Genomic DNA, 26,173 nt, shown 5'->3' on the forward strand with positions numbered 1-26,173 from the left:
TACCTAGGTATATTATGTAGGTAAAATAAATAAATAATATGTATTGTTACAGTTTATAAAAGAAGAAAAGCTTCCTGTGAGCTTTCCGTCGGCGGAGTTCGTCGCCACCTCAAACCTGGACCAGTGTTGCGTGTTCGACTTATTCCCTGCCGGAATAACACGCTCTAATCAGTGTTTTAGGCTCTGCCGCGAATGTTTCGAAGAAGAGTGCGGGGGAGAGGCAAAAGGTTCTCTTCTTGAAGGTGCGCGGGGAGCGGGAGAGCGCCACGCCGCCCGCCGACAGACTCTCGCTCAGTGCCCGGGTGACTGTCCCCTCGAACGCAGTGTATTGTAATTCGCACGATACATCTCGATAGCGCGCGTGTTTACATCCCGCAAGGGTGATCAGTGCTCTCGCGAAACGACAAGTGTCATTGAAAGTCATCTGTGGCTACATACTGTGAGTTTAATTTACCGAGTGGAGCGTCGCGACGTCCGAAAGGAAGTGTCATTTCGCAGTCAGGATAGATTCGGTGGCGTGTCGCGGAAGCGGGCGGCCGGCCGCCATGTTGTGAGAGAGGGACGGCGCACACGTGCCGCGCGCTCCTCAGACCTCGCCCCGCGCTTTTATAGCTTTTCTCCCGGACTCTCGGAGATCGAGACGCGCGATCCGTAGAATCGCGCGAAACCCGCAGGGAGAATCGACAATCGAAGGTGTTTTTTTGTGAACGATGAGTGCGAACAGTGCGAACGGATTGAGTCGATAGGGATCGTAAAATGTCGCCGCGATGCTGGATCGCGGTGGCGGCGCTATGGCTGGCGGCGGCCGCTCCGCCCGCATCGCCACCCCTCGCGCCCCAGATGCAGTCGAGGGCGGTGGATACTAGAGTCACCCTTGACATCGCCGAGGGCGGCCCGCGAGGCTCCCCCGTAGGTTACATTCCGACCAAGCCGGGCTTTACATATCGATTTAATGAACCTCCCAGAGAATTTACCCTCGACCCTGACACCGGAGAGATAAAAACGGATGCGGTGTTAGATAGAGAAGCTCTGGACAGTGACAGATACGATTTAGTCGTTCTGTCTAGTAGACCTACTTACCCAATCGAAGTGAGAATAGTTGTCACAGACATAAATGATAATCCTCCTGTTTTTCCGGAGGCCAGCATTGCCGTCGCATTTTCAGAAAGCGCTGCAGCAGGAACTAGGTTGCTTTTGGATGCGGCGTCTGACTTGGACGTCGGCGTGAACGGCGTCTCCGATGACTACAGAATAGTTGACGGCGATGAAGATGGGAAATTTCGTCTCGCTTTGACGGCAAATCCTAGCGGCGAAACCTCGTATCTGCATCTGGAAACAACTGGCAAACTAGACCGGGAAACTCGCGGTTTTTATGTGTTGAATATATCTGCGCGCGACGGCGGTGATCCGCCCAAGCGAGGGTTTTTACAAGTGAACGTAACTATTCTAGATGTGAACGATAACCCGCCCATATTCGATCACAGTGATTACATAGTGTCTCTCAATGAGAGTGTTCCTCCCGGTACGCCCGTATTGCAAGTGACTGCTACCGATAGTGACCTCGGTGATAATGGAAAGATTACATATTACCTTGCTGAGACTGAAAGACAGTTCACAGTGGATCCAGAAATTGGAGTTATATCGACGACCGAAATATTAAATTGCCCTCAACAAAACTGTCCGACTCTTTCGCGGAGGGGCACTGGTAGTTCGTGTCCCAAGAGTTGCGTATTTACAGTTTTTGCAAGAGACCATGGATCTCCCGGCCAAGATGGCAGGACATACGTTACGGTTAATTTAGTTGATGCAAACGATCATGACCCTGTCATTAAATTCAGATACTTTCCGGCGACGGCTAATTTTGCTACGGTTGATGAAAACGCCCTCAACGCATCGGTCGTCGCTGCAATGTCCGTCATAGATGTCGACGAAGGCCCAAACGGGGATACCGAAATTAAAATAATATCTGGTAATGAATTAAATCATTTTCGATTGGAATACACCCCGAGCTTTCATATAGTTCGGGTAAACGGCGTTTTGGATAGAGAAGAGATAGGTAAATACAATTTGAGTGTCGTAGCTACTGATAAAGGGACTCCCCCTAGAACGGCCACTGCGTTTCTCATAATACACGTGAACGACGTCAACGATCACGAACCGGTTTTTGAAAAGTCCGAATATTCCGCCATACTGGGCGAACTGGCTCCGGCGGGCACTTACGTCGCTGGAATAACGGCTACAGACGAAGACACAGGAGTCAATGCGGAAATATACTACGCTTTCACTTCCGGAAATGAAAACCAATGGTTTGCCATAGACGCCGCCTCTGGCCTAATAACGACACGCTCAGCCCTCGATAGAGAAGTTCAAGGCACGGTAGAACTTAAAGTATCGGCGCGCGATGGAGGTCCTAATCCTAAATGGGCGTATACCCAACTCAAAGTTACAATCCTCGATGAGAATGACGAGGCGCCTCAGTTTTCCCAGTCGTGCATAAACGTGAGTATGTCGGAGAATACGCCCCCACATACTCTGGTCGCGATGTTGACCGCGGCGGATCACGACCAAGGAACTAACGGCAGTGTCACCTATACTCTTCAATCGGACGTGCAGCAGAAATACCCGAACACGTTCTCACTCGAATCCCTTACCGGACAGCTCACCACGAAGTTGCAATTGGATCGTGAGAAAATATCCGAGTATGAAATTCATGTCATAGCAAAAGATCAGGGATTCCCACCCCAGTCGTCGACTGCAACTGTATTTCTCAGCGTTCAAGATGTAAATGATAATAGTCCAGAATTTTATCCACAACGATATTTCTTATCTGTAGCCGATGATATGCCTAAAGGAACGTCTTTACTGAAAATATCTGCTTCTGATATAGATGATGGAGATAATGCAATAATTGTTTATAATTTGGAGAGTGGTGGAGAAGGATTATTTGTAGTAGACAAATGGAGTGGTGTTATTACTTTACAAGGTAATTTGAGAAACATTCAAAAGCCTCTTTATAAATTGACAATATCTTGTAAAGATCGAGGGGAAAGGCGTGCCGTGGAAGATGCTGTTGTAGAAATTATAAAAGAATCGTATATGGAAGAGTTAGTATTTGATTCATATGGCGGATATGACTTCCAAATTATTGAAGATGATGGTAAAAATACCGCTAGAGTTGAAAGAGAAGTCGGAAAGGTAGGAGTCAGAAGCTTCAGTGATACAGTCACTTACACGATTGTTTACGGCGATATAAAAAGAGTTTTTAAAATCGATGAACATTCTGGTAGAATAACCACTGCAAATAACGTTGACAGAGAAGAGAAAATGATGTATAGTCTCACTGTTGTCGCGCGATCTGGATTAGCATACGGAAAAACAACTGTGAACATATCCGTGTTAGATGTCAATGATAACCATCCTGTATTTCCCAAAGATAGAGATGAGGTAAGAATTCCTGAAAATACAGCCGTCGGTCAAGAGATTTATTTTGCTCGAGCCAGAGACCGAGATTCTGGAATTAATAGTACCGTATCGTATTCATTGACTTATAATGTTGATGATCAATTTAGAATATCGGAAGCGACTGGAGTAATTTACCTAAATAGACCGATCCGCGCAGAACCAGGAACGACACTGTCTATAGAAGTAACAGCGAGTGACGGAGGAAGTCCTCCTCTAACATCAAAACACTCTATTGTCGTATCAGTAGATGATGTCAATGACCATACACCAGTATTTGATCACACTTCCTATGAAACGTCATTGTTAGAGTCTACTCCGGTCAATGTACGATTCTTTGCACTGTCTGCTTCTGATACTGATTTGAGATTAAATGGCAGAGTTACATATTATATTTCTGAAGGAAATTCAGAAGGTAAATTTGGAGTATTTCCTGATGGTTATTTGTATGTACGGAGTCCACTTGATAGAGAAGATAAAGATTATTATTCTCTTACCGTGACTGCAAGTGATCAAGGAGAACCTCCTAGAAGTTCTCAAGTGCCAGTCGTTATACACGTTATCGATGAAAATGACAATAGCCCAGAATTTACAAATTCGACTTTCACATTTAGTATACGAGAGAATGAGCCTCCCGATTCCTTCGTTGGAAAGTTAATGGCGACTGACCGCGATATTGGCCGGAATGCTGAGCTAATATTCACTCTGTCGGCCGCGCAAAACGATTTCGCAATCGACCCAAGGAATGGATTCATTAAAACATTGCACATTTTCGATCGCGAAGCACTCGTGCAATCTACAGGGCAGAGCCTTATTACTTTAGAAGCGACCGTAACAGATAACGGAATCGTCAAAATGAAAGATAAAGTTAAAGTAAATATTTACATTACTGATGTAAATGATAACCCGCCAAAATTCTTGAGAACCCCGTATAAAGTTCAAATATCTGAAGGTTCTCCCCCTGGAACTCAAGTCGTTAGAGTTTATACGTTTGATGCAGACGAAGGACTTAATGGGGACGTATTTTATTCACTGAGTGATGGTAATATTGGTGGGAAATTCACAATAGATGAAGCGACTGGTCAAATTTCACTTGCTAGACAACTTGATAGAGAAACTGTTCCCAAATATGACTTAACCGTTATTGCTCACGACGCAGGATTAAATTCTCGCTTGAGTTCATCCACCGTTGTAAGTGTTGAAGTACTCGATGAAAATGATAATGCTCCCGAATTTACTCAGACCGAATCGAGAATATCCGTGAAAGAAACAACGCCTGTCAGTACTGAATTAATGCAATTTCGAGCAACCGACGCTGATTTAGGAATAAACAGTGAAATATCGTTTTCTATTGCATCAGGAAATAGAAAAGACTCTTTTAGCGTTGACTCACTGACTGGTGTGCTTTTTCTTCATAAACCTTTGGATTATGAAGACCTGACTTCATACTTGCTCAATATAACTGCATCAGATGGTGGAAATCCACGCCTTTCCACGACTATTCTTTTCTCGGTAGCCGTTATCGATGCAAATGACAATCCTCCCAGTTTTCCAAACACGGCAATAGTACGTCAAATACGTGAAGGCATTCCCGTTGATACGCCTATTGTAACCGTAACGGCAGAAGATCCTGATTCTGGAATAAACGGCAAAGTGACTTATGCTATTTCTCATCAAGATCCTGATGATCGAAAGCGACATTTCGGTATAAACGCTGCTACAGGTGTTATCCACACATTGTTACCTATTGATAGGGAAACGGTAGACACTTTTAGATTGACAGTAGTAGCTTCAGATCGTGCAGTGCCAGAATCTGGTAGATTATCAGCAGAAAAAATAGTCACTGTCATAGTGGAGGATATAAATGATAACGCGCCAGTGTTTGTATCTATGAACGCTGCTGTTTTACCTGCTCGCGATGCACGAGCAGCCCGTGCAGATGATAACATTGTAATAATGAATGTATTTGCAAGAGATTTAGATTCAAGTACCAATGGTTTAGTTACGTACGAACTAGTATCAGGAAACACTGAGTTATTCCGATTACATCGTAGTTCTGGTGCTTTATCGTTACGTGGTCCAGCCGGAAAACCGGAAGCTCGGTATCGTCTGGCGGTGAAAGCCACTGATGAAGCTGTTCAAAGTGAAAGACGAAGTACGGATGCTTATATTACTGTTATATCTGGTGGGCCAGAGAATATGGGTCCTAGTTTTGAGAGTGAGCCTATGGCAGGAAGTGTTTATGAGAACGAAGCAGCTGGGACGAGTATCCTAGCTGTAAGGGCTCGCCTTGATGGTGCCGAAGTGGAATATTATGTCACGAATGTGACTGGAGGTGGAGGCGGTCGACAGGTCGATCGTCTGTTTGACATCGATCCTCGGCTTGGGATCCTGTCGACGGCTGCACCGCTGGATCGAGAAGCTGCTCCATCTTATGATGTCGAGGTGTATGCCATTGCTGTCAGTGGTCTCATCAGAACGTCAAGCGTTAAGGTAAATATATTATTTTATTTTATACAAATTTAAAATGTGATTATTATAATTTACTTTTACAAAACATATACCTAACGTTATATTTGAAAAAAAAAAACAAGTTAAATTACTTTAATATGTAGTTATTTATTAAACTAAATATTTTGTAATTATATTATCACAATATGTAGTTATTACAAAACTGTGTTTTATATAAGGTATCTGACATTAAAGTAAGCTTTCTACTTTTTTTAAAATTAATAATAATATATGGAAATTATTTATATAAAACGAACAGCATAGGTATTTTAACAAACACACCTATTTCTGAAAATATTAAATTGGTAAATATTTTCACGAAAAATCGTCAACCCAGTTCTGATTGGTTGTAAATGAGATTTATTAGTTTTGAATTAATATAGTTCCAATATTGAATATTGGTATTAGTAGGTAGGTACTATACTCATACGTCAGACTAAAATTTTGTGGCACTATGGACGATTCACAAGTGTATTGATACAATTTTATTGATGCAAGCAATATAATGAAAAATGATTTACCTATACCAAAAGAAGAAGAGTATTCAAACTACAGACATTTTTGAAAATGGTGAATTGTAATCTTTAATTTACAATAAGTTTTAAACGGGGTAACAAAAAGGTAAAGAGACTTTCGCTCTGTAAAATCATTAAATGTTCTAAAAACCGTCCCTACAATAATACACATTTGTCGACAGTTGGAACTGCATACCTACAGGAATAATAATACGTAGGCACACACAATGCATACACATATTGTTGCATAGGTATGCAGCGTAGAATACAACGCGCTGAAAGATTAGCATATTTACAACTTTCATTGTATTTTATTTTCCCGAATGTCACCGTTGTTGATGTAGCCATTCCTGCTTCTTACGCGAACGAATAATAAAGCTATTTGGATGTAATCTTGTACGTCCTTGACAATCATTTTCATATAATGGTAAATAAAAAATATACTGCAATGCATTCTGTGGTCAATGATCAAATTATAAGTGCAAAGTTAGTAATTTCGAGATAGGCAGTTAGTTTTACGAAGTTTTCTAAGCTCTTCCACTATGCCAATTCTAACTATTATACTAATAGTATTTCATATGTACCTAGTTACTTCGTATATAATTTAACAGTTGATTTTCTCAGTTTATAAGCCTGCATTAATGTTTAATCTATAAAATCTCCTGATAAAAATGTCAGTATTGCAATTATAATGAATCTATCAATAGCCACACAGTCATACTACCAAATAGATCTATTATAGAAATGTAATGTTGAATTTATATTTACAATACCTACTTAAATCGTTAATTGCATATTACTATGTATAAAACAAGTACCTACCTACTCACTGATATATTTGAAGTATATAATAAATACACAAAATACATAAATAAATAATGAAATATTTTTGAAACAGATAAAACTAAAGCATTTGAAAAAATAATGTGTCTTTAATAAGACAATATGATCTTTAAAACATTACAGTTGTGACGTGTTCAAGGTGAAAATACATTTTATATAATGTATTTTTATTAGATAATCTCTTTCTTTAATTTTTTTATTTTCTAAGACTTAGTAATCTTTTATACGATATTTTATATAATATACCGCAAAGTAATTCGAAAGAGCCTATATTCTAAATGCTTTAATTCAAATATCAATTCAACAAATAGTAAATTAGTACGATTTAACATTTATAAATATATAAAAAAGTGCAATAACAAATTGTTGTTCGGAAAATATTCAAATTTGTAACGTTATGTATTGTTGAAAAAATCATACAAATAAAGTAGGATAAACACAATCATTAAAATTGCAATTGCGGTAATAGATTTTTTTTTTTTTGAAAATATTACTTATAAATAATGATGATTTTGTTCACTCAAACATATTAGATAGCGGTTGTAATCAGAATTAGTAATAAATATACGCGCCCATGATGAACGAGTAGACTACGTGTCTACGAAAAAATAAACTTTGGAAACATAAATGTAGTTCCCAGTGATTTTAGTGAATTGAACTCGTAACTAATATGGTCATTTAGTACTCGAGTAATCCCGGTTGAGTGTATTAAACAATAAACTTCGTCTCACACATACTGTAGTGAGATTTGAGAGGATCTTTCAGTCGCGCAATCTACTTCCAGTTGATTGATCACCTCTCAAAGTGCGTCAATTACCGAGATAACAGCAACTTCTTATTCAAACTTTAATATTAAATTTTTCAACGGCGACGGTGAATTTTGATAAATTATCATTTCGAGCACTTTATAATAAAACTTATCATTAAAATGAAAACGTAATTTCAACCGAGCAATTTTTTTTCAAATATGTACCTACCTACAACCTACCTATATATTTTTGATGTGCACTCAGGGAAAATAATGCGAACTGAAATACCTAACGGGTAAGGAGTAGCAAGTGACCAATCTCGACTAAGGAATAATCCGGGATAAACTTAAACACATGTCAAGAATACGTCATACGTCGAATACTGACAACTGCTATCGGTTTATGCATTGGCGCTCATTTAATATTGGTGTATTGAACATTGCCTATCGGAATTCTAATTTATTATCTGTGTGTGTGTGCATTAGTGAGTTTTAAAGTCTTTTAGTCAGTTTTTTATAAATATATATTTACTTTAAGTAAACGACCACAATGCCCGACCGGTAACACGTCGGATTATAATGTCATGGGACTCGTGAGTCTCTAGTTCGAATCCCGGGTCTGGAAAATTCACATATCGTTTTTTACTGTGTGTTTGGACGTATGGACCTAATAGATTGAGCAAGTGACTAACATCCATGTTATTACTGTGAAGGCCCATACGATCATCTTAGAATCAAAAAATGGTAATGTAATGTTTTTTACGTAAAACAAGGTAGGTACATTTGATTTTAGCAAACATACGTTTTTCTGTCGATTTAGTTAGATTATCAAGTAATCAAGCAGATTTTTGTTAATTTTAGGCGCCCATTTTAGAGATTATAAATTAAAAATATTTTATTACCTGTGTTAAATGTAATAAAAATGTTACATAAGACTATTTGATGATCTGGAAAAAATTGGAAACTTCTAACCGTGTTAAACTCTGCGTAGTAATAATTCCTTCAACGAAACCGTGCCTCACACAACAATTGGTTGACAAATGTAGTCATCCAGTAGATCCAAAGACGTAGAAATCATTTTAAAACTAGATTTAGAAACAGATGGATCAACGAAGTATGAACATTGTTAATTCCAGTGGAAGTACGTCGAGACTTAAAGCATAACACACAAAGGAATAAAATCAGCTCGAGGAACCTGTCATACAGTAAAGGATTGATTTAAGCTGATCATGATGATTATGATGACATATCGTTATATGACTGATTTTAATAGATCCTCGCGAGGCCGTCGCTGTCATAGGGAATGGATTCTGCGGTCCATTTATTCTCAGAAACCAATGGTGTTATTCGTAAATTCGAATATGTGAAATCACAGACTTCATGCAATCATTTTAAGTTGACAACGTGGCTGTAGACTAGTGGACTCCATTTGCGATGGTTGGATAGAAGAGAGAATTATTGACGTTTTCTACTTAAAAACAATGTTAGACACGGTTAAAGCGACAAATTAATTAATAATTTAAATACATGACAATTTTATAATTAGGAAATCTTGAATAATTGTAATAATTTTTTTGTGTGCCTATGTCAATTTTTATTAGAGTAAAACCAAAAATATTAAACAAATAATTATTTGGAAATAATAAGTTGACTATCTTAAAAGGGATTTTGCCGAGTGAACGCGAACTAAATTAATAAAGTGACCATTGTTTTAAATGACTGAAAATTGTATGCAAAAATAATAAAAGTACATTTAGTTATTGTTTGAAATTAGCAAAGTGCTTATTTTTATGGCCTAGCCTTTATGTTCTGGTAAGTCTACATCGACGCCCAACCGCAATTATTATTTTATAGAATGCTCTTCTCAAACAGTTTTTCTTAAACTGTGTAAAGTGACATTGGTTGAAAAGAGAGAACTGAATTATTATTTTACACTTTTTTATTTGTCTATATATATTATATAATATAATCTATATTGTGACGATTTAATCAAGAAAACGCATTATTAGTGTGTAAGTATTATTGATAAAAATACTAATATAATGAGAGTAGGTACTATTATATATAAATTTATTAAGTATGTACACGGATTTCAAATTGATTATTTTTGGCAAGATTTACAATAAGTTTTACGAAATAAATATTACACAGTTATTTAATTTAATATATTTAATATTTAAGTAGTAATGGTGGTTATAGTAATAAATATTTACCATTGCACTGTAAATAAGTATTAATTTTATATTCAGTTTATTAGTCACTTAGTCACTTAATCATATTTAGTTACTTTGGATCGTTTGTTATAAAGTTATCTAAGTCAATTCTGTTATATTTTTCTTTTGTGTGCCATCCCCTATCGTAATTCGACCAATAAGGGATGAAACATGGTATCCATGGCAATCCTTACTCCATTATTTGTTCCTCGAATCAGTTCGGGGAGCCGCAAACCAATCACAGATTTTCTTAAGTCATGAAATGTAGCGTCGTCTTCTGCTTTGTATACAGTTAATATTTTCTTGGAATGCTGTACTTCTGTTCTTTCGTAATGTGGCTGAATTACTGTGGTTTTTTGGTGTTGATATTATGGATACCATCTTGGTTCTTTCCACATTAGATTGAAGACGTCAACATTTGTCACCCCGTCGTCTACACAACCACCTCTCAAAAAAAACCTCAACTCTCCGTGGAATTCCTGATTTGGTACCTATACCTCAATGCCATAGAAAAATATTGAAAGAACTATATGCCAAACCATACGCGGTCTAAGATCTAAATCAAGGCCTCGGTTGTTAAAAAGAGAAGAGTTCTCATTTTGAGCAACTCTTTGCTCTATTAAGTCTTGTCTTAATCTATTGAGACTGACAAGGTATATGAATGAAATAGTTCAGTTTTAAACATATTTAATTATCACAATATTTTCTACCATTACTTTGTGTTACCTCAGGCTTAAAGTTGGCTAACATTTGCAAAGGAGCGGCACCGTACTTGCGGATAATATCGTCACTATACAGGCCAATTGCCGTAACCATCACTTTTCACCAAAGTGACATTTTGATGGTAATGGACTTATTGCATACTCTTACACGAATTGGCCAAGTATCATAAATCCCAAAAAAATATTTTATATCAAAATAATTCAAAACTATTTCTGAAGCCATTTGATATTTGACAAAAAATATTCCAGACAAATGCTGTGACTCTCTCTAAACGTAAACGACAGGGTACGTACAAAATAAGCCACTCAGTTTGTAAAAAAATAATAAATAAATATTATATAAAATAATAAGTAAATCCAATGCCCACAGTTTTTTTCACTTCGTAAACAATTTGATATTTGAGGGTTACGCTACTTGACCTGTACAGTGACGATATGACCAGCCCATTAGAGTTACTAAATCTTGATTTAAAAAATGAGATGGATAAAAATCTGTACAGTTAAGAGAAAAATATGGCTTAATTTACTTTTAGTACTGTTGAAGTATCACTGGTTGGATGTCGTGCGGTCAGAAACGTTTGAAACTACGCATTTTCTAACCGCGAAGTAAAGTAACATATCGACACACTTTATGCAAATTATACATTAAACATGAAATATATGCAACATAATGCAATGTTCTAAAACAATAAAAATATTTATGTATGGTTCGTTCATGGCAAGCTATCTCAATTTCATTTTCAAATATGTATATGAAAGTCATTTTCAATGAGTTATTATTGATTCAAATTGCACTCAAATTGTTGTATGATTTTGAAATAAAGATTGTATTTTATATGTAATTTACAAAAGTTGAATTGCAAAAGAACTGGCCGATAGATATTTCAATATTTTTTTCAATTCCAACTGTAAAATCACCGCATAAGCATAAATGCTTTACACTCTAGAATTTGCAATACAATTAAATCACAATTTATCAATATAATTTATTACGATTTACATAATAATCAGTTTGGGACTCTTTTTTTTACCTAGAATAACACAATTGAATAATGTAATTATAAGTGCCTAATTACACGTCCAAACCATAGCTGACTATAGACAGGCCGGGGTACTGAGCTGCGAGTTACAATGGTAGTAATAGTTATTGATTATTTTAGAAAGCAATTATGTATCTTATTTGCAGTAAATACTTACTGATTTTTGATTGAATAATTCATTTAAATCAATTATCATATCACAATGTATTTAAATATGAAACAATAATTATTTTTCACAAAAATTATATCATATTGTACTCAAAGTATGAGAATCAGCTAGCACTACAATCGAAATTTACAATTTCGTGTCACGGTCTGACTATAATGGGGTTTGGTCCAAGCTCATATCAATGTAGGTTCACAATAAATAATACATCTTAGCAAATTTTGAACAATATTTATAATAACCATATTATTACACCCACTACTATCAAAATCATATCGTATCGATCCACTGTTGGATGAAAGCCTCTTTGTTAACTTTCTATTTCCAAGAATTTCACTTTTTTTCTCTAAATAAATCGATACATCTGTTTAGTGATTGTTTCTTGAATCTAAATGTTAAAAGTATTGATTAACGGTATTTTTCCAATCTCTATCTACTGACTTAGAAATAAAGTATCTAAGAAGGTAGTTTAAAATATTAAAACTTCCACTCCAAAATGGTGGATAATAATTATGATCCTCCATGAAAAGTATTATAGGTTGGATGACTGGAAGAAAGTTGATTTTTTAAAATTATTAGTAACCATGTCCTTTCTTTTTCATACAAGGTGGTTGTTAGTAATTTTGAACAATCATAAACACCCAGGCTTTGTGAAAAACATATACATATTGTGTCCTCACCGGGAATCGAACCCAGAGATCTCGGGTGGAAGGCCAACGCCTTACGCACTGCACCACGAGAGCCGCCTTAAGGAAGGAAGTTGATTATTAATTATGGTGTTGTCAAAATGAGTCATATTAATCTAGATCCAAAGTATGGCTTTAAATAGTTCATATTGAGTGAGTAGCTAACAAAAGCAAAGCTTCCTTTATTTTGTCATATTATGGTATTGTTTTTACTAATTATTATTGAAAAGAGTCAAGATACTGGTACGTATAATTCTTGGAAATAATTTATTTCCAGAAGCGTCTTAAATTTGTTGAGAGAAATTATTGTATATTTTTGTTTTATGATAATGATACAAATTCTGCGTACCACGCAGCATACAATGATCACTGCCAACAATTGCTCGTTACCGTTAGAAATTCCTTAATAAACGTTGTCATGAGGTGGTCAAGATTGTTAATAAATTTCAGAGTCAAAGAGAAAACACATGAAACAATCTTAGCATTTGCAGTTTGTATATAAAATGTCGGCGATGCTTCAATTATTTTCGAATACCTACATTGAAAATAATAATATTACATCTTCGATCGTTTTGTATCAAAACTTGTTATGAAATCAGTGTCAGTTATTTGCAATAAAGCACCGCGGCTTGGCGATTCGTCACTGTCGCTGGATTATTATTGCTTTCCACCATGAGCGGAGGAAAAGCGAGATTAGTTTCGCCGGGAACGTGGGAGTCACAAGTGGCCGACAATCCAGACTCGAACACTCCACTCACTTCACAATAATGTGTAAGCCGACTATTTTACTTTTCAACGTTGTTTTATTCGAATAAAGATACTTCTATAAGTAATATACTTTTAAAAACTGGGAGATAAATCTTCAAAATAACCTTGTTGTTAGTCGATTCACGATAAGAAAAGTCTTACTGATAATATAAAAACTATTAACGTTAGCACATTAAATATATCTTTATTTAAGTTCCACTCTCATATGCAGGGGTGGCTCTACCTTAAAGTTTCGTAGGGACCATCCCCACATTCATATCATGTCAAAAATACACGTTCGATATTATTATTATTATATATAATATACCTACTTAATCACATGATTAAAATTAAAAATCTCGTTCTACAAAGGATGCGAATGCATTAGCGTTAGTATACGCATACCTACCGGGAGCGATTCAAATAACCCCAAAGTGAATAAACAAGCTCGCTGTATGACATTGATCAAAAACGATAATGGTAAGTCTATAATAATGATTTTATTCATTATGTTTTTCAAACACGCTTTTTAGGTATGATTAAGTGACGACTCAGATAATCATATTATTTATTCTAAAAAAATACTCATTTCCCATTAATAAAATCATATTAGTATAAGTAGCTTGGTACATAATGTATACTAATTATGATAAAGTATGTAGGTATGTATATTTAATAATTAATGGCTGAACCCCACCACCTACAAAGTCGTCGAGCCGCCACTACTCATATGTTTAGGTTAAGTCTTAGTTAGTGCGTAAAGTGCTGGCCTGTCTTCCGGAGTTTCCGGGTGCGCTTCCCGGTGAGGTCACAATATATACCTATGTGATTTTCTCAAAGTCTAGGTGTTTGTGATTATTTAACGCTTTCGCTGCTGAATAGATAATGAGATTTTAATTGCCCCCTTTAAAATGCACGTTAATTACATCGACCGGCCGCCTGGTCATTACGCACCGTGTGCGTCTTCCGCGTCCAAAGTATTAACGTCTATTACTAACTAGCCGACGATGGCCGACGTGGTGACCACTCATCCAAATTATATATTATTTTTCAATATATATTTGGACCCAGAGTACCCTATGGAGCTAATAAGTTGAGTAAGTGGCGAACATCCATTTCTCGTATAAACAAACATCTGTTAAAAACAACCTCTACTCAGTGGAGACCAATATGATCTTCTTTGGGTCGGACATGGGAAAACAAAATACTAACTACACCACACTGTCAGAAAAATTAATTGCCTGTTTTATTATTAAAAAGAATATTATACCTATGAATTTTTATTAATTATTATTAATAGTACATAATATGTAAAATTAATATACTATTTCTTTTATTCAACGAATAATTATTCATATTATTAAAGAATGTAACATTTTAGATATTAAACAAAAATAATTTGAAAACATCTCATCCATATAAAAAAATATCACTTTTTCTTTTGTAGTTAAATTATTAGGTAATACGTTTTTTATTACAGTAAATATATATATTTTAAATTTAGTTGAATGCTTGTAAGTATACTTTTGTGTTATTTAGTTGTCTATCATGGTACTACTTTATTATAGCCGGCATTCTTTTTCAAGCACATAATTTGCCAGTATGTGGGTTGTTTTAAACAATAAATAAAATTTAAAAAAAATAATTTTTGCATATTCTCATTAGATATTGCAAGAAATATAGATAATGATAACAAAATACACACCCTGGTATAATTATGAGTGATAAAATATTCTTTTAACCTAAGGTAATCACAATATATCAATATCACAATTATTTTGTCAGTGAAATTTGTGAACATAATTCATACAGCAACTGCCCAGTGGGCGAAGTTTTGTAACATAATTTATCGATTGTTTGCGATCGAGACTCAATTCCTGTGAGCACAAACAAGTGAAGCAATAATGATTGTCCGCGATTATTGTTACCTGAGAAAGGTTAACGTTATACCTTATTTTTTCAGAAGTAATTGAACTTGTAAAGGAATACGATTAACACCATGAACTCAATAAAGAAGCGCATTCTGTAGATTGATTTATGGCTCCAATAAACTAACTGAGAAAATTGCGTATGCTATTTTACACAGCTTCTCAAAACCATTGGTGCGTGATTCATATTGAAATTAAATAATGGTTGAACATTTTTTTTATTCAAAACAAATTTTCACACAGAGCTGTGACTATACTCTAATGTCCGTAAACTGGCAATCGTAATAATAACCACATGAGTCTTAGAAAAGCTATTACATTATATTAAAAAGTATTACTACTCTTCAACAATATTCCACCGATTTTTCCCAATCGGCGCCCCTCTTAAAATATTTTATTTTGTCACAAAACTATCGAAGCTTCCGGTAACGTGATATGTTTATAGAAAAGCCTAAAAAATGATATCATACTTTACTTGGTAGCCATAATAAATGTAGATTGGCGCACTGAAACACGGTGTCGCTGTTTATCTTTATCATAAATGATTATATTTTTTATTCAATACGTCACACAATTTAAAATATTTTTTCTTATATATATGTTTCTGAGCTGTTTCCAAGTATGTATGTTAAATTACTAAAATTAGGTTATAATAATTATCGATATTGAGTAAATCTAAAATTGTTTTTTTTTCGAATAACCTTTTATCACATAAATATTTTTATACATATATTATAGCACACATACGTGTAGGAAGTTACACAGTATATAAATGAATATAGTTAGTATTTTTACTGAAATAAGCATCCTAAATACTGACTATTATTTGTATTTATCGTATGCAAAAATCTAATGTGATTGTTAGCAGTCTATATTATGTAATATGGAAAAATTTTAAATTCGTTAGATATTTTATAGTTATTATTACAGTAGAGTATTTCAAAGTTTACAATCACTGAATTGTATAGAACTAGACTTTGTTGATGCCTGCACTCGCACATTTACGAAGAAACTATAAGTATAAAGGAATCACGCATTCAACCCACTATGATAGCTTTATGGTCATCCAGAAACGACAAACGAACACTCCAGCCAATTACTCGGGGCATTTACACGTAAATGTATGAAATCATTATTTTAACAATGCCATTGTTAGCAAGTAGCATACGTTTAAAATCATTTAATCAAATAACTGATCATCAAATTTTCATACGTTAATTTTAACCAACATCAGTTTGGCAATTTTGTATTTTAAATGAGTTACTTCTATTTTATAAATAACTTTTTTACTATTCGTAAGTTTGTCAATCAAATTTCACAGTGATTATTAATATACGGGGCAAACTTTTTTTAATCAGGCAATCAGTAGGTAGGTACCTATCAACATTTATTTGTTAGTCCATCAGTAAGTTATTAAATAATCAGTGCTATAAATGATGATTTCATACTATCAATAAATTCCACGTTAGATTTAATGTGCATTTAAAAAATCTAATAGGTGTGTGGAAGTTTTTCTTATATCTAAGTATAATAAAATAAATGAAATACTTTGCAGAGGAAGTAAAGAAACAATATTTTTAGAATGATTTAAAAACACCATAGCTTAAGTATATGACTTTTATAGTATTCTACCACCAATTTTAATGATAAATAAACGTATATTTATGACATATGCAAAAAGGGTTGTCAATATGAAATAATTGATTTAATTAATTGAAAATTTACTTTGTTTCAGTTTTAGTAGATTAAATAAAATGTAATAGATATAAATAAAATATTTATACAATATTATGCCGTGGTAAGTGTAAAGCTGATTGAATCCAGGATTTAAATTTGAATGCTTTGAAGTTCTTCTCATAAGCGCCGTATTAGGGATTGTCACAGCTGTGCGTGCTTTTTTTAAACAGCTTTGCTATGGCGATTTAATAGCTTAATATAAGAGATATGAGTGATGGTATAATAATAAATTGTATATAATTAAATTTATTATGGCATATGGGGCCAATTTAAGATAATAATATCCTTAAAATTTCTTAAACTGTCAGATGACAAAATGTGTTGTTTTTTAAATGAATAGGAAACGACTTAGAAGTTATTCATCATATCAAAACCAGAAAACTACTTTATCTCGGCCACACTATGAGAAGTCAAAATTATAGCATTCCTCAACTCAGTATCAAAGAAAAAAATCAAGAATAAATGTAGCTGAGGAAGATTTTTGTTTTTTTTTTCGTTTGATAAATTTTGTGATTGGTAGTAGTTAAGATCCATCGTCATAATGGCACGATAGTAAAAAAACATTTTGTAGAATATTTCATGCAAATGAAGTTTAGTATCACGAATAAGTATTATGAGTAGAATGTTTCGTAGTTGTTTCGTAGAATTTTAGTTTTAAATTTTACCGGCAGATAGCTTTGTTTAATGTGTTCATCGGTACCTAATGTAGATATTATAACAATAAATTAACATTTACATAACAATAAAATAGAAACACAAAAATCAAAGGAATTTTATAAAAAAAAAATGTTAGCCAAAAATACAATTAGCTTGAATTTCAATAGTTTTGGCACAATACATAACGTAGTCGTAAATGCGCTAAATGATAGAAAGCGATGCAATATTGTCTGTGTAAGTACAGTTGACAAAATAAACAATACAAATAATCACATTAGTTTTACCTAATCCCTCCTAAAAATGCATATTATGTGAATGTTAATTTGTTATATTGTAGCAGTATATCTGTGTTTCCTACGTATGTAAAATTTATATATATATATATATATATATAGTTTTTTAAATGTTATAATGATTGGGAGGTAGCCAAATATCCATTCTGATCATATGCAATGAAAGAAAAATGGTTTTTTATAGTGTATAATTGAATTTGTTGTGTGACAGCTCATCTTTAATAGAATTGACTACTCCTTAATACAACTTTGTTATGGCAATTGTTATGTAAATGGTGACCGGTTTTCAGAGAAGTCTTCAATTAGTGACCATTGTTCAATTAGATACTAACAAAACGTTACCAAATACGCTTGAATCCCAGCAGCCTTCCACATAGATTTATTATACACCATGACCCCTCAGATGAAAAGCGAATAGCATGCGTTAATAGAGAATATTATAAGAAAAACCCGTTAAGTATTTATTATCAAATCGCTGATAAGTCATTCTATGGATTAAGATATTGTGCGAGATGTAAAAAATACGTTTTGTGATCTAAAATTTTAGTCGTTCAACGAATATTTGTGACGTCAATCGGAATGAAGCAAACCACGATAAAAATCACGCAATCTCTAAATTTTATCTTAATTTTATAATAAAAATGTCTTCCGTCGTGTTTTAGTATCATAAATTTTATATAATTAAAAAAACATGAGTTGATACTTACCTCTTACCTGACCTATAGTTTCAATTTTTTTAAAAATTGTTAAGTCTATCTATGTTGTATATAAAGTAAATTATTTCAAGAATATTTTTAATTGTTTTTATTTTTTAAATGTAACTTATACCCATACCGTTTTTATTATATTTTTAGATTAATAGAAATTAAAAATTTTACTTTTGTGTATAAAAATAAATATTTTTACTTTCTACAAAACGCCCTTGTATGTATGCCCTTGGCGGTAATCCATGCATCATTTAACTGTTAAGATTTTTTTATAATTGGTACGTTATCTTATATAATATAATTTAACATTTTCCAAAATATTTTCTGAAATACGTACGGGATTAGACCCGCTCAGTTCTAATTTTATAAATATTATTTTTAAGTCAAACGATGACAGAGACCAAAAGAAATGAATGTAATATTTTTCGGTGGTATAATTGGGGAACATTTTGCAATGCCCAAAAAAGATTTTAGAAGATATAATAACTATTTGGATGACGATAAACCTTTTCATTTGAAGATTTTGATTAAATCATAAGGCGTCACTACTGCCTCTTTAAGACCTTTTGCATGCACACAAATGTGGCGCCCCTAGAACCTGGTTAATAGTTACTATTCAACTCGAATAGTTGACGTGCGCATAAGTATTGCCTCGTTAAACCTTCATGGGATGAAGTGTTTCTTTGATGGAACTGTCTGGCGTGAGCTATATGCACTTTGCATTTATACAAGAAAAGGTCTTTTTTTGTGACGTCGACTTCTTTTCATGTATATATTGAAACACTTAATTATCATCGTGTGATGAGGCCAAATATATAACATAACTTTCGATTTATGACCTGAAAGAAAGTACATATCTTACAATGATCTAACTATTGCATGTGAATTATCAATATTTTTACCCGATGTTGGTACTTATCTGGTATTGCATACTACCTTCTACAAAAATTATATATGCTGAAGTAGGAAATATTAATAATTGTGAAAACATTTTTTTAAGTATGCACGTGCCTATGCACCCGCTTTCGTGAGAACATAAGAAACAGCACATGCCACTATAACCGATTCATATTAAATATTATAAAACTTTCGCCAGTGATATAACTCAAACGAAAACAAAATAAAATTTCATCAAGTAACCTATAGTATTATTTTATTATTATAATTAAATACAGTTTGGTTATATGCACGATATAAAATAATTATTTTGCTGCATAATTGTAATCAAATGACATTGAATTCAAATGAAAAGATAAAGCAGAATCTCACAGGATGACGCTGAAATGGGGAGCATCCTATCTCCTCTCACTGGCAACACTTAAAGCGCATTAGCCGGGAGAGGGCAGCGCATTCCTCGCGCCCTCTCTCCCTTCCCGCATCTGATTTATTAACCCACAGACTGCCCACACCCCTCATCCATCCCCGCGTGTTTGCTTATTGGCACGGCCAGTACAAATGAAGGCATTCCGTCGTTATTAGCGGCCCGAATTCTTCAGTTCGGTTTTGTATCATTTGCATTCTCGTTTCGTTATTAACGTCAGGCCGGTCTGCCCGAGAGCTTTGAAAGCTCAAAAGCTTCGTTGCGTTTTCTTCGCGAATCAGCCAGCCGCTAATGAGCGCCGGCCAAATAATTATTCCAATGGCCGAACTGAGTAATTATTATTCCTGTTGGGAGATTTGTGTTTGGTCGCGATATATTCGCCCGGTGACAGGCATCTGTTGATTTACATCGGTAACTGGTCTCAAATGTTTATTTATTTATACTTTTTATACTCTTCAATCGCTCTTCTTTTATCAAATTGCGATATTCAAATGGCGGCTAAATGCTAAATTACTATAATTACAGTTTTATGGTAATGGATTAAATTTATTTTGCATGTCATTTGTTCTTTCTCATGCGTTTTTTTGCGGTAGATATCCATTTCCATTTTTATAACTATGACCATGTACTAAGTACCTATTCATATTTTCTGATTCTTCTGAAATTGTATTCATGGCATTTCTGCCTCATAACTACTTACACATATTTTTACAACAATATATAACTGAAATAATCAGTGACGTCGTTAGGCAATGTGCTGCCCTTAGACAAACAGAATATTCCGGCCCTCTTATTTTTTTGACCTAATTAGTCTCTCAATACAATCTCATCGCTATCTAGATATTTTCAGTATTTCTCATAACAGTAATGTATCGTTTTATTAGTCAGTCAGTTACAAGAGAAACACTTGTATCTGTGAAAAAATGGACTAGCTCCGAATTAATAAATTTAGAAGTCGAATTAAAAAAAAAAAACAGTAGTTATCTTCATATTATTTAGAGAGGACACACGTAGCTTAGTAGTTAGTGGACAAGAGCTTGAATCCCAGGGGATGCGGGTTTAAACCCTTATTATTACTTATTTATTATTTTTGTTAAAAAATATGTTTTTAGTGGTTATACATTTCTCTAAAGTGTTTTTAAAATATGTATGTTCTAATATTAATACTTTCGATTGAAGGTACTTGATGGAATTTGAATTTAAATTCTAATAGATTCAAGCTCTGTACTATTCCATTTAAGTCGTTGTTTGCGACCCGGGTTTCGCCTTTCGGCATCTTCACGCGCCGTGTACACTCACCAAAGGTAAACACACACTGACAACGAACACTCCTTACTCTAGCTTATATAATAAATCAATACAATAAAGTAGGTAAAAACTCCATTACCTACCTATCAAGTCAAAGGTCACAAAAAATACAATAAACAAATTATGAATAGTGTCCGTAAAAACCCTAATTAGTAAAAATCCTATCTTATTAATAACAATACACTCGATAGCATAATTATGTATGTTCAATAAAGAATGCTACATTCTTAAATATTATGAATTATTAGTTGAATATGTAAAATAGTTTATTTTTTGTTACACATTTATTTGAATTTCTATCTGTATGCCATTCGGGGCTCTTCACTGATTTCTTACAATGTTGAAAATAAATCGTTGCCTGTATTTATAATATGTATATGAATGAAATAAACTTTCATGGTTTATTGTGTTTTAAAATAAGGAAGCAATTATATCATTGTAGGCAATCAAAATTAAAATAAACTTTTACGCGTACAGTATAGTATTATTTTATATCTAAATAATGTTGTATTATTAAAGCCTTTTGAATAGTCTGATAGTAACTCAAGTAACAATGTGTCCGCCCACTGCATTCTCCACCCCTACTGGCACTTCTTGCGTTTTGCGTTTCATTGTTCATTTATTGCAAACGGAAAAAATATATTTGCATTAGAGACTGACAAGTTTGCAAACATTGCCAAATGATTTAAGCTTTGAAACCCGCCTGCACAAAGCGACAAACGATAATGAGTCGGTTTTGTTTTCTCTCAGAGGCTGCTATAAATCTGTCAAGCTCTAATTAATTATTGATTTTAATTAGTGCCTTTTCGATTACAAAACGTACTTAAGACAAAATTGTGGCAAATAAGTGTAATAAATTCACTTCTATATTTATTATTAATAGCTGTTTTAGGAAAAACTATTACATATTACAATAAATAATCATAAAAGTAAAGTTGGATAGTTTTACATGGAACGGAAGGTTACAATAGGCGGATTTATAATACTCATTTAAAAAAAAATCATCGGGAAATTTTCGTTTCGTCCATTTATAGTTAGCAAATTAAAATATACTTGATTGAGGATACATTTATGTGAAACTAATATTCGAGTAAAAATATATTTCATAATTTTATTCTGTGGATTTTATACGTGGATGAACATAGTTTATGTGAAGTAACCTGGTGAATGAATCCACTGAAAAATACATACCATGCAAGGTTTGCATATAATAGGGGAATATGGCGTAACCTGATTCAAAAGTCAGCAGTCAAGATCCGCAGTCATGAAAGTGACAACAAGAAAGAAGTTTTAATGACAATAAAACGTCATACTATGTCATATATTTTTTTTAAATATGATACGTCTTGTTATTAGTGACAAAAGTAGTGAGTAGTATGGGCTAGACATATCCAATGTGTTGATTGCAGGATAGATTTTGGTCAATCGCTCATAAAAATTGAATGAGTCTTGAAAATAAAAGCGTATATATTTAGCTGTAATAAAATATGATTGCATTTGAATTTTGAAGCTGAAGCATTGACCATTGACATTTTTATTTTATTCACCAGCCTAAATGAAAGTTGTTTTAAAAAAAACCACGAGGAAGCCTACGTGACCTTGTCATATCAATTGCTTCGTATCGCATCACTCAGGACGTGCCGCGGGAGTGAGAGAAAGAGATGGGGTAAATCTATGCGCTTTAAAATGAGGCATAGTTTTTCCGTCGCATATTAGGCTTTTTGCATAATAGGAGAATAGTGCAATGATCAAAACTTATCATTTTCATGAGTTGCAAGTTTACAAGTTGAGCATTTTTTTTTAAATATATTCGTAACGCCTCAGTATTTTCGGAGAATGTGGTCACAGTTTACTTAAAGTTGGAGATGCTTAGCATAGAAAATATTATTTTTTATTAAGTACTAGGGATCACGATGTGAAAATTTGGAAACCACTGGTGAAAAGAATTAAGTAGTTTAAATTCGCATTGAATTTTTTTCTCTGAATAAATTTTATAATCGTCGTCAATATATATATGATATGTCGTGCTTGTTAAATCTAATAGGTATGTGAAAGGTATGACACATAGAATTTTATAAGTTATTGAATTTATAAAAAAAAAACTCCGGCTAATGACGTATTAAGTAACAATGATGTATGCTTACCGTTATGTAAGTCAATATAATAAAATATATTATAATATAAAGGTGTATTAATTATATTGTTTTCGTGTATAACAATGGAGTGTCAATATTGTTGGTGCAATAAATACCCAGCTGCTAGGTCGTGGTAGTAAAGCAAAATACAAGTAAGCAGTTAAATGATAATGGTGAATGTATAAATGAGTATTATTTTTATATAAAGTCGATTAACGATATGCCGATTTATTCGCATTGTTATTTAACTGGCCATTGTCAGGCAGTAGAACCAGATTGTATAAAAGTTCTACATAACTTTCTCCCGGTATTGCTTTGTAATTCAGATGAGATTGTGTCAAGTATTTCCTTGTGCACGCCTATATAGCTCTCCTCCATATGGCAATGAACAGGGGCGCCTCGTTGTCATGTACGAATACACGCGGGCGGCCAAATTAAAAGGCCATCCCTGTTTTTATCAAATAGTGATTCAATAAGTCGAGAGAAATCTTTAAAATTTGACTAATTAATGGGTATAGTACGTAAAAAACGTAAACGACTTTTCCCATAAACAGTTTTTTGTATTTGTCAAAGTTTACACAATAACAGAATTGTTTGCGTAAACAGAAGTATGCAGTTGAAAAATTAACTTTCGCCATGTCTCCAAACCCGTTATGTGTGCACGTACGTTAGACGTCCTTCAAAGTTGTGCTGAGGGTATCCCAGGAGAAACTTCCTATAACCTTAGTTGGCGTGCACTAGAGTGTGCGTGATTCCTATTATGATATAGTATATTACGGTAAACCCTCGATGAGAAAAGACCTATACACTTGGTTTCCCCCCCACTGTTTGCCACGTCTCCATACTCGTTATGCAGGCGTAACGGACGTTGGGCAAACTTCAAAGTTATGTTGAGTGTCCCAGGACAAGGACAAGTGTTTTATTAAGATATTGGTAAAATGCCGCAAATTTTTTGAATTTTCTCTCGTAGAGACAATGTTTTATATAGATATCACAGGACAGATAATAAATAGAATACCGATAGGCTATATTCAATACGCCACATCTTGATGCAGGGTTTTGAATGTGTGAGTATCCTACAAAAATGAAGCACGCATTATGCACGTGCAATAGTGTGTGTAATACACCAACATTAAATGAGCGTAAATGCATAAACCGAGAGCAGTTTTCAGTATTCGACGTATAACGTATTCTTGACACGTGTATAAATTTAATCCGGATTCTTCCTTACTCGAGTCAGTTACCTGCTATCGCCTTACCCGTTATGTATTTCAGTTCCAATTATTTCTGAGTTCCCTGGTAGATACCGACCTATATACTTTTCAATAATGGTCATTATTGGAAATCTGCAATTCCCTGTTACCCAAACTCGTTTGTAGTAGCTTCTCGTCAAATGTTATTGTAAACATACTTAAGTAGTTCAAAATAAATTGCATTAATGATTGTCAGTGTAAACCCACGTTTATATTATTGATCTACTGTGCTAATGTGTCATCTTTAATATTGATATTTTGTATGCAAGGGTATATCTTAGTAATAAAAGAATTGTTACGATTAGGATCCCAGAAAATATACACATAATTATTATATTGTAGCCAGTGCATTATTTGTTAATATTTATAGAACTATCGCAAAATACTAGAATGGGAGCTACATATTTAATAATTAAATTATTAAAAAAAAAATAATAACGAAAGAGCGAATAGCGTTTGCTTTGCATAACGAATGTTCTCTTACACATTCATGTTAATTTTAAATCCATTAAATAAATAAATACAAGGTTTTACTACTGGCGACTCTGGCCACAGGCGGCAAAACTTGCACAAGTATAGAGTATTTTCTATATATCTCGGTGCCATCAACGAGTCCAAACTTAAGAGTTTTCTTGCTTCAGATAACTACTTTCTCTGTCACATTTGCTATCGGGAACCGTAAATAAAAATCAGAAATATCTTGCCAGCGAACGTGATTAGGGTTTTAATAGCCGTTTATTGAATCATGCTACAAGATTAGGATCGACAACATTAATCTCTGTATTACAATTATTCGTTTAATACTGTCCATCTCAAGCAACAATTCACTTAATACTTACCATGCAATGCATGCGGGCCATGCAATGGATGCGAAATCGTTGGAATTTATTCGCGGCAACTAATTTTACTACTTTTGAAATTATCGATATTTTATTCACATTTTTTTCTGCGACAATTAATATTCATTGGAATATTTTTTTTTTAATTCCAGCAACTTTACAGACACATTTTTTTGAATGCGCATATTATCACAATATTGCGATTAAATAAGTAACGAAAAATGCTTTAGATTCACGTAGCGTGTTACATTACAGCCAACAAGACTGAAAATGGCAGGTGTGTGAGCGACTATACCAAATTTAAAATAGTCTCAAAATAATGCCATTTATGTAATTGGTGTAGTA

At 34.0% G+C, this 26,173-nt stretch overlaps 1 protein-coding gene across 1 annotated transcript in view; it reads left to right on the forward strand.

Moving 5' to 3' along the window:
• The first annotated feature begins 298 nt into the window (after positions 1–298).
• Positions 299–26,173, forward strand: part of LOC147078466 (cadherin-related tumor suppressor-like) — a 296,974-nt gene continuing 271,099 nt past the window's right edge. Inside the window, exon 1 of the mRNA XM_085959863.1 lies at positions 299–5,952. Coding sequence (XP_085815989.1) covers positions 757–5,952 — 5,196 coding nt within the window. The 5' untranslated portion in view covers positions 299–756. The remainder of the gene's footprint in view (positions 5,953–26,173) is intronic.

The sequence above is a fragment of the Rhyacophila brunnea genome, unplaced genomic scaffold (genome assembly GCF_057557595.1).
Source record: "Rhyacophila brunnea isolate RB1 unplaced genomic scaffold, BYU_Rbru_1.0 scaffold_11, whole genome shotgun sequence".
Classification (NCBI taxonomy): Eukaryota; Metazoa; Arthropoda; class Insecta; order Trichoptera; family Rhyacophilidae; genus Rhyacophila; species Rhyacophila brunnea.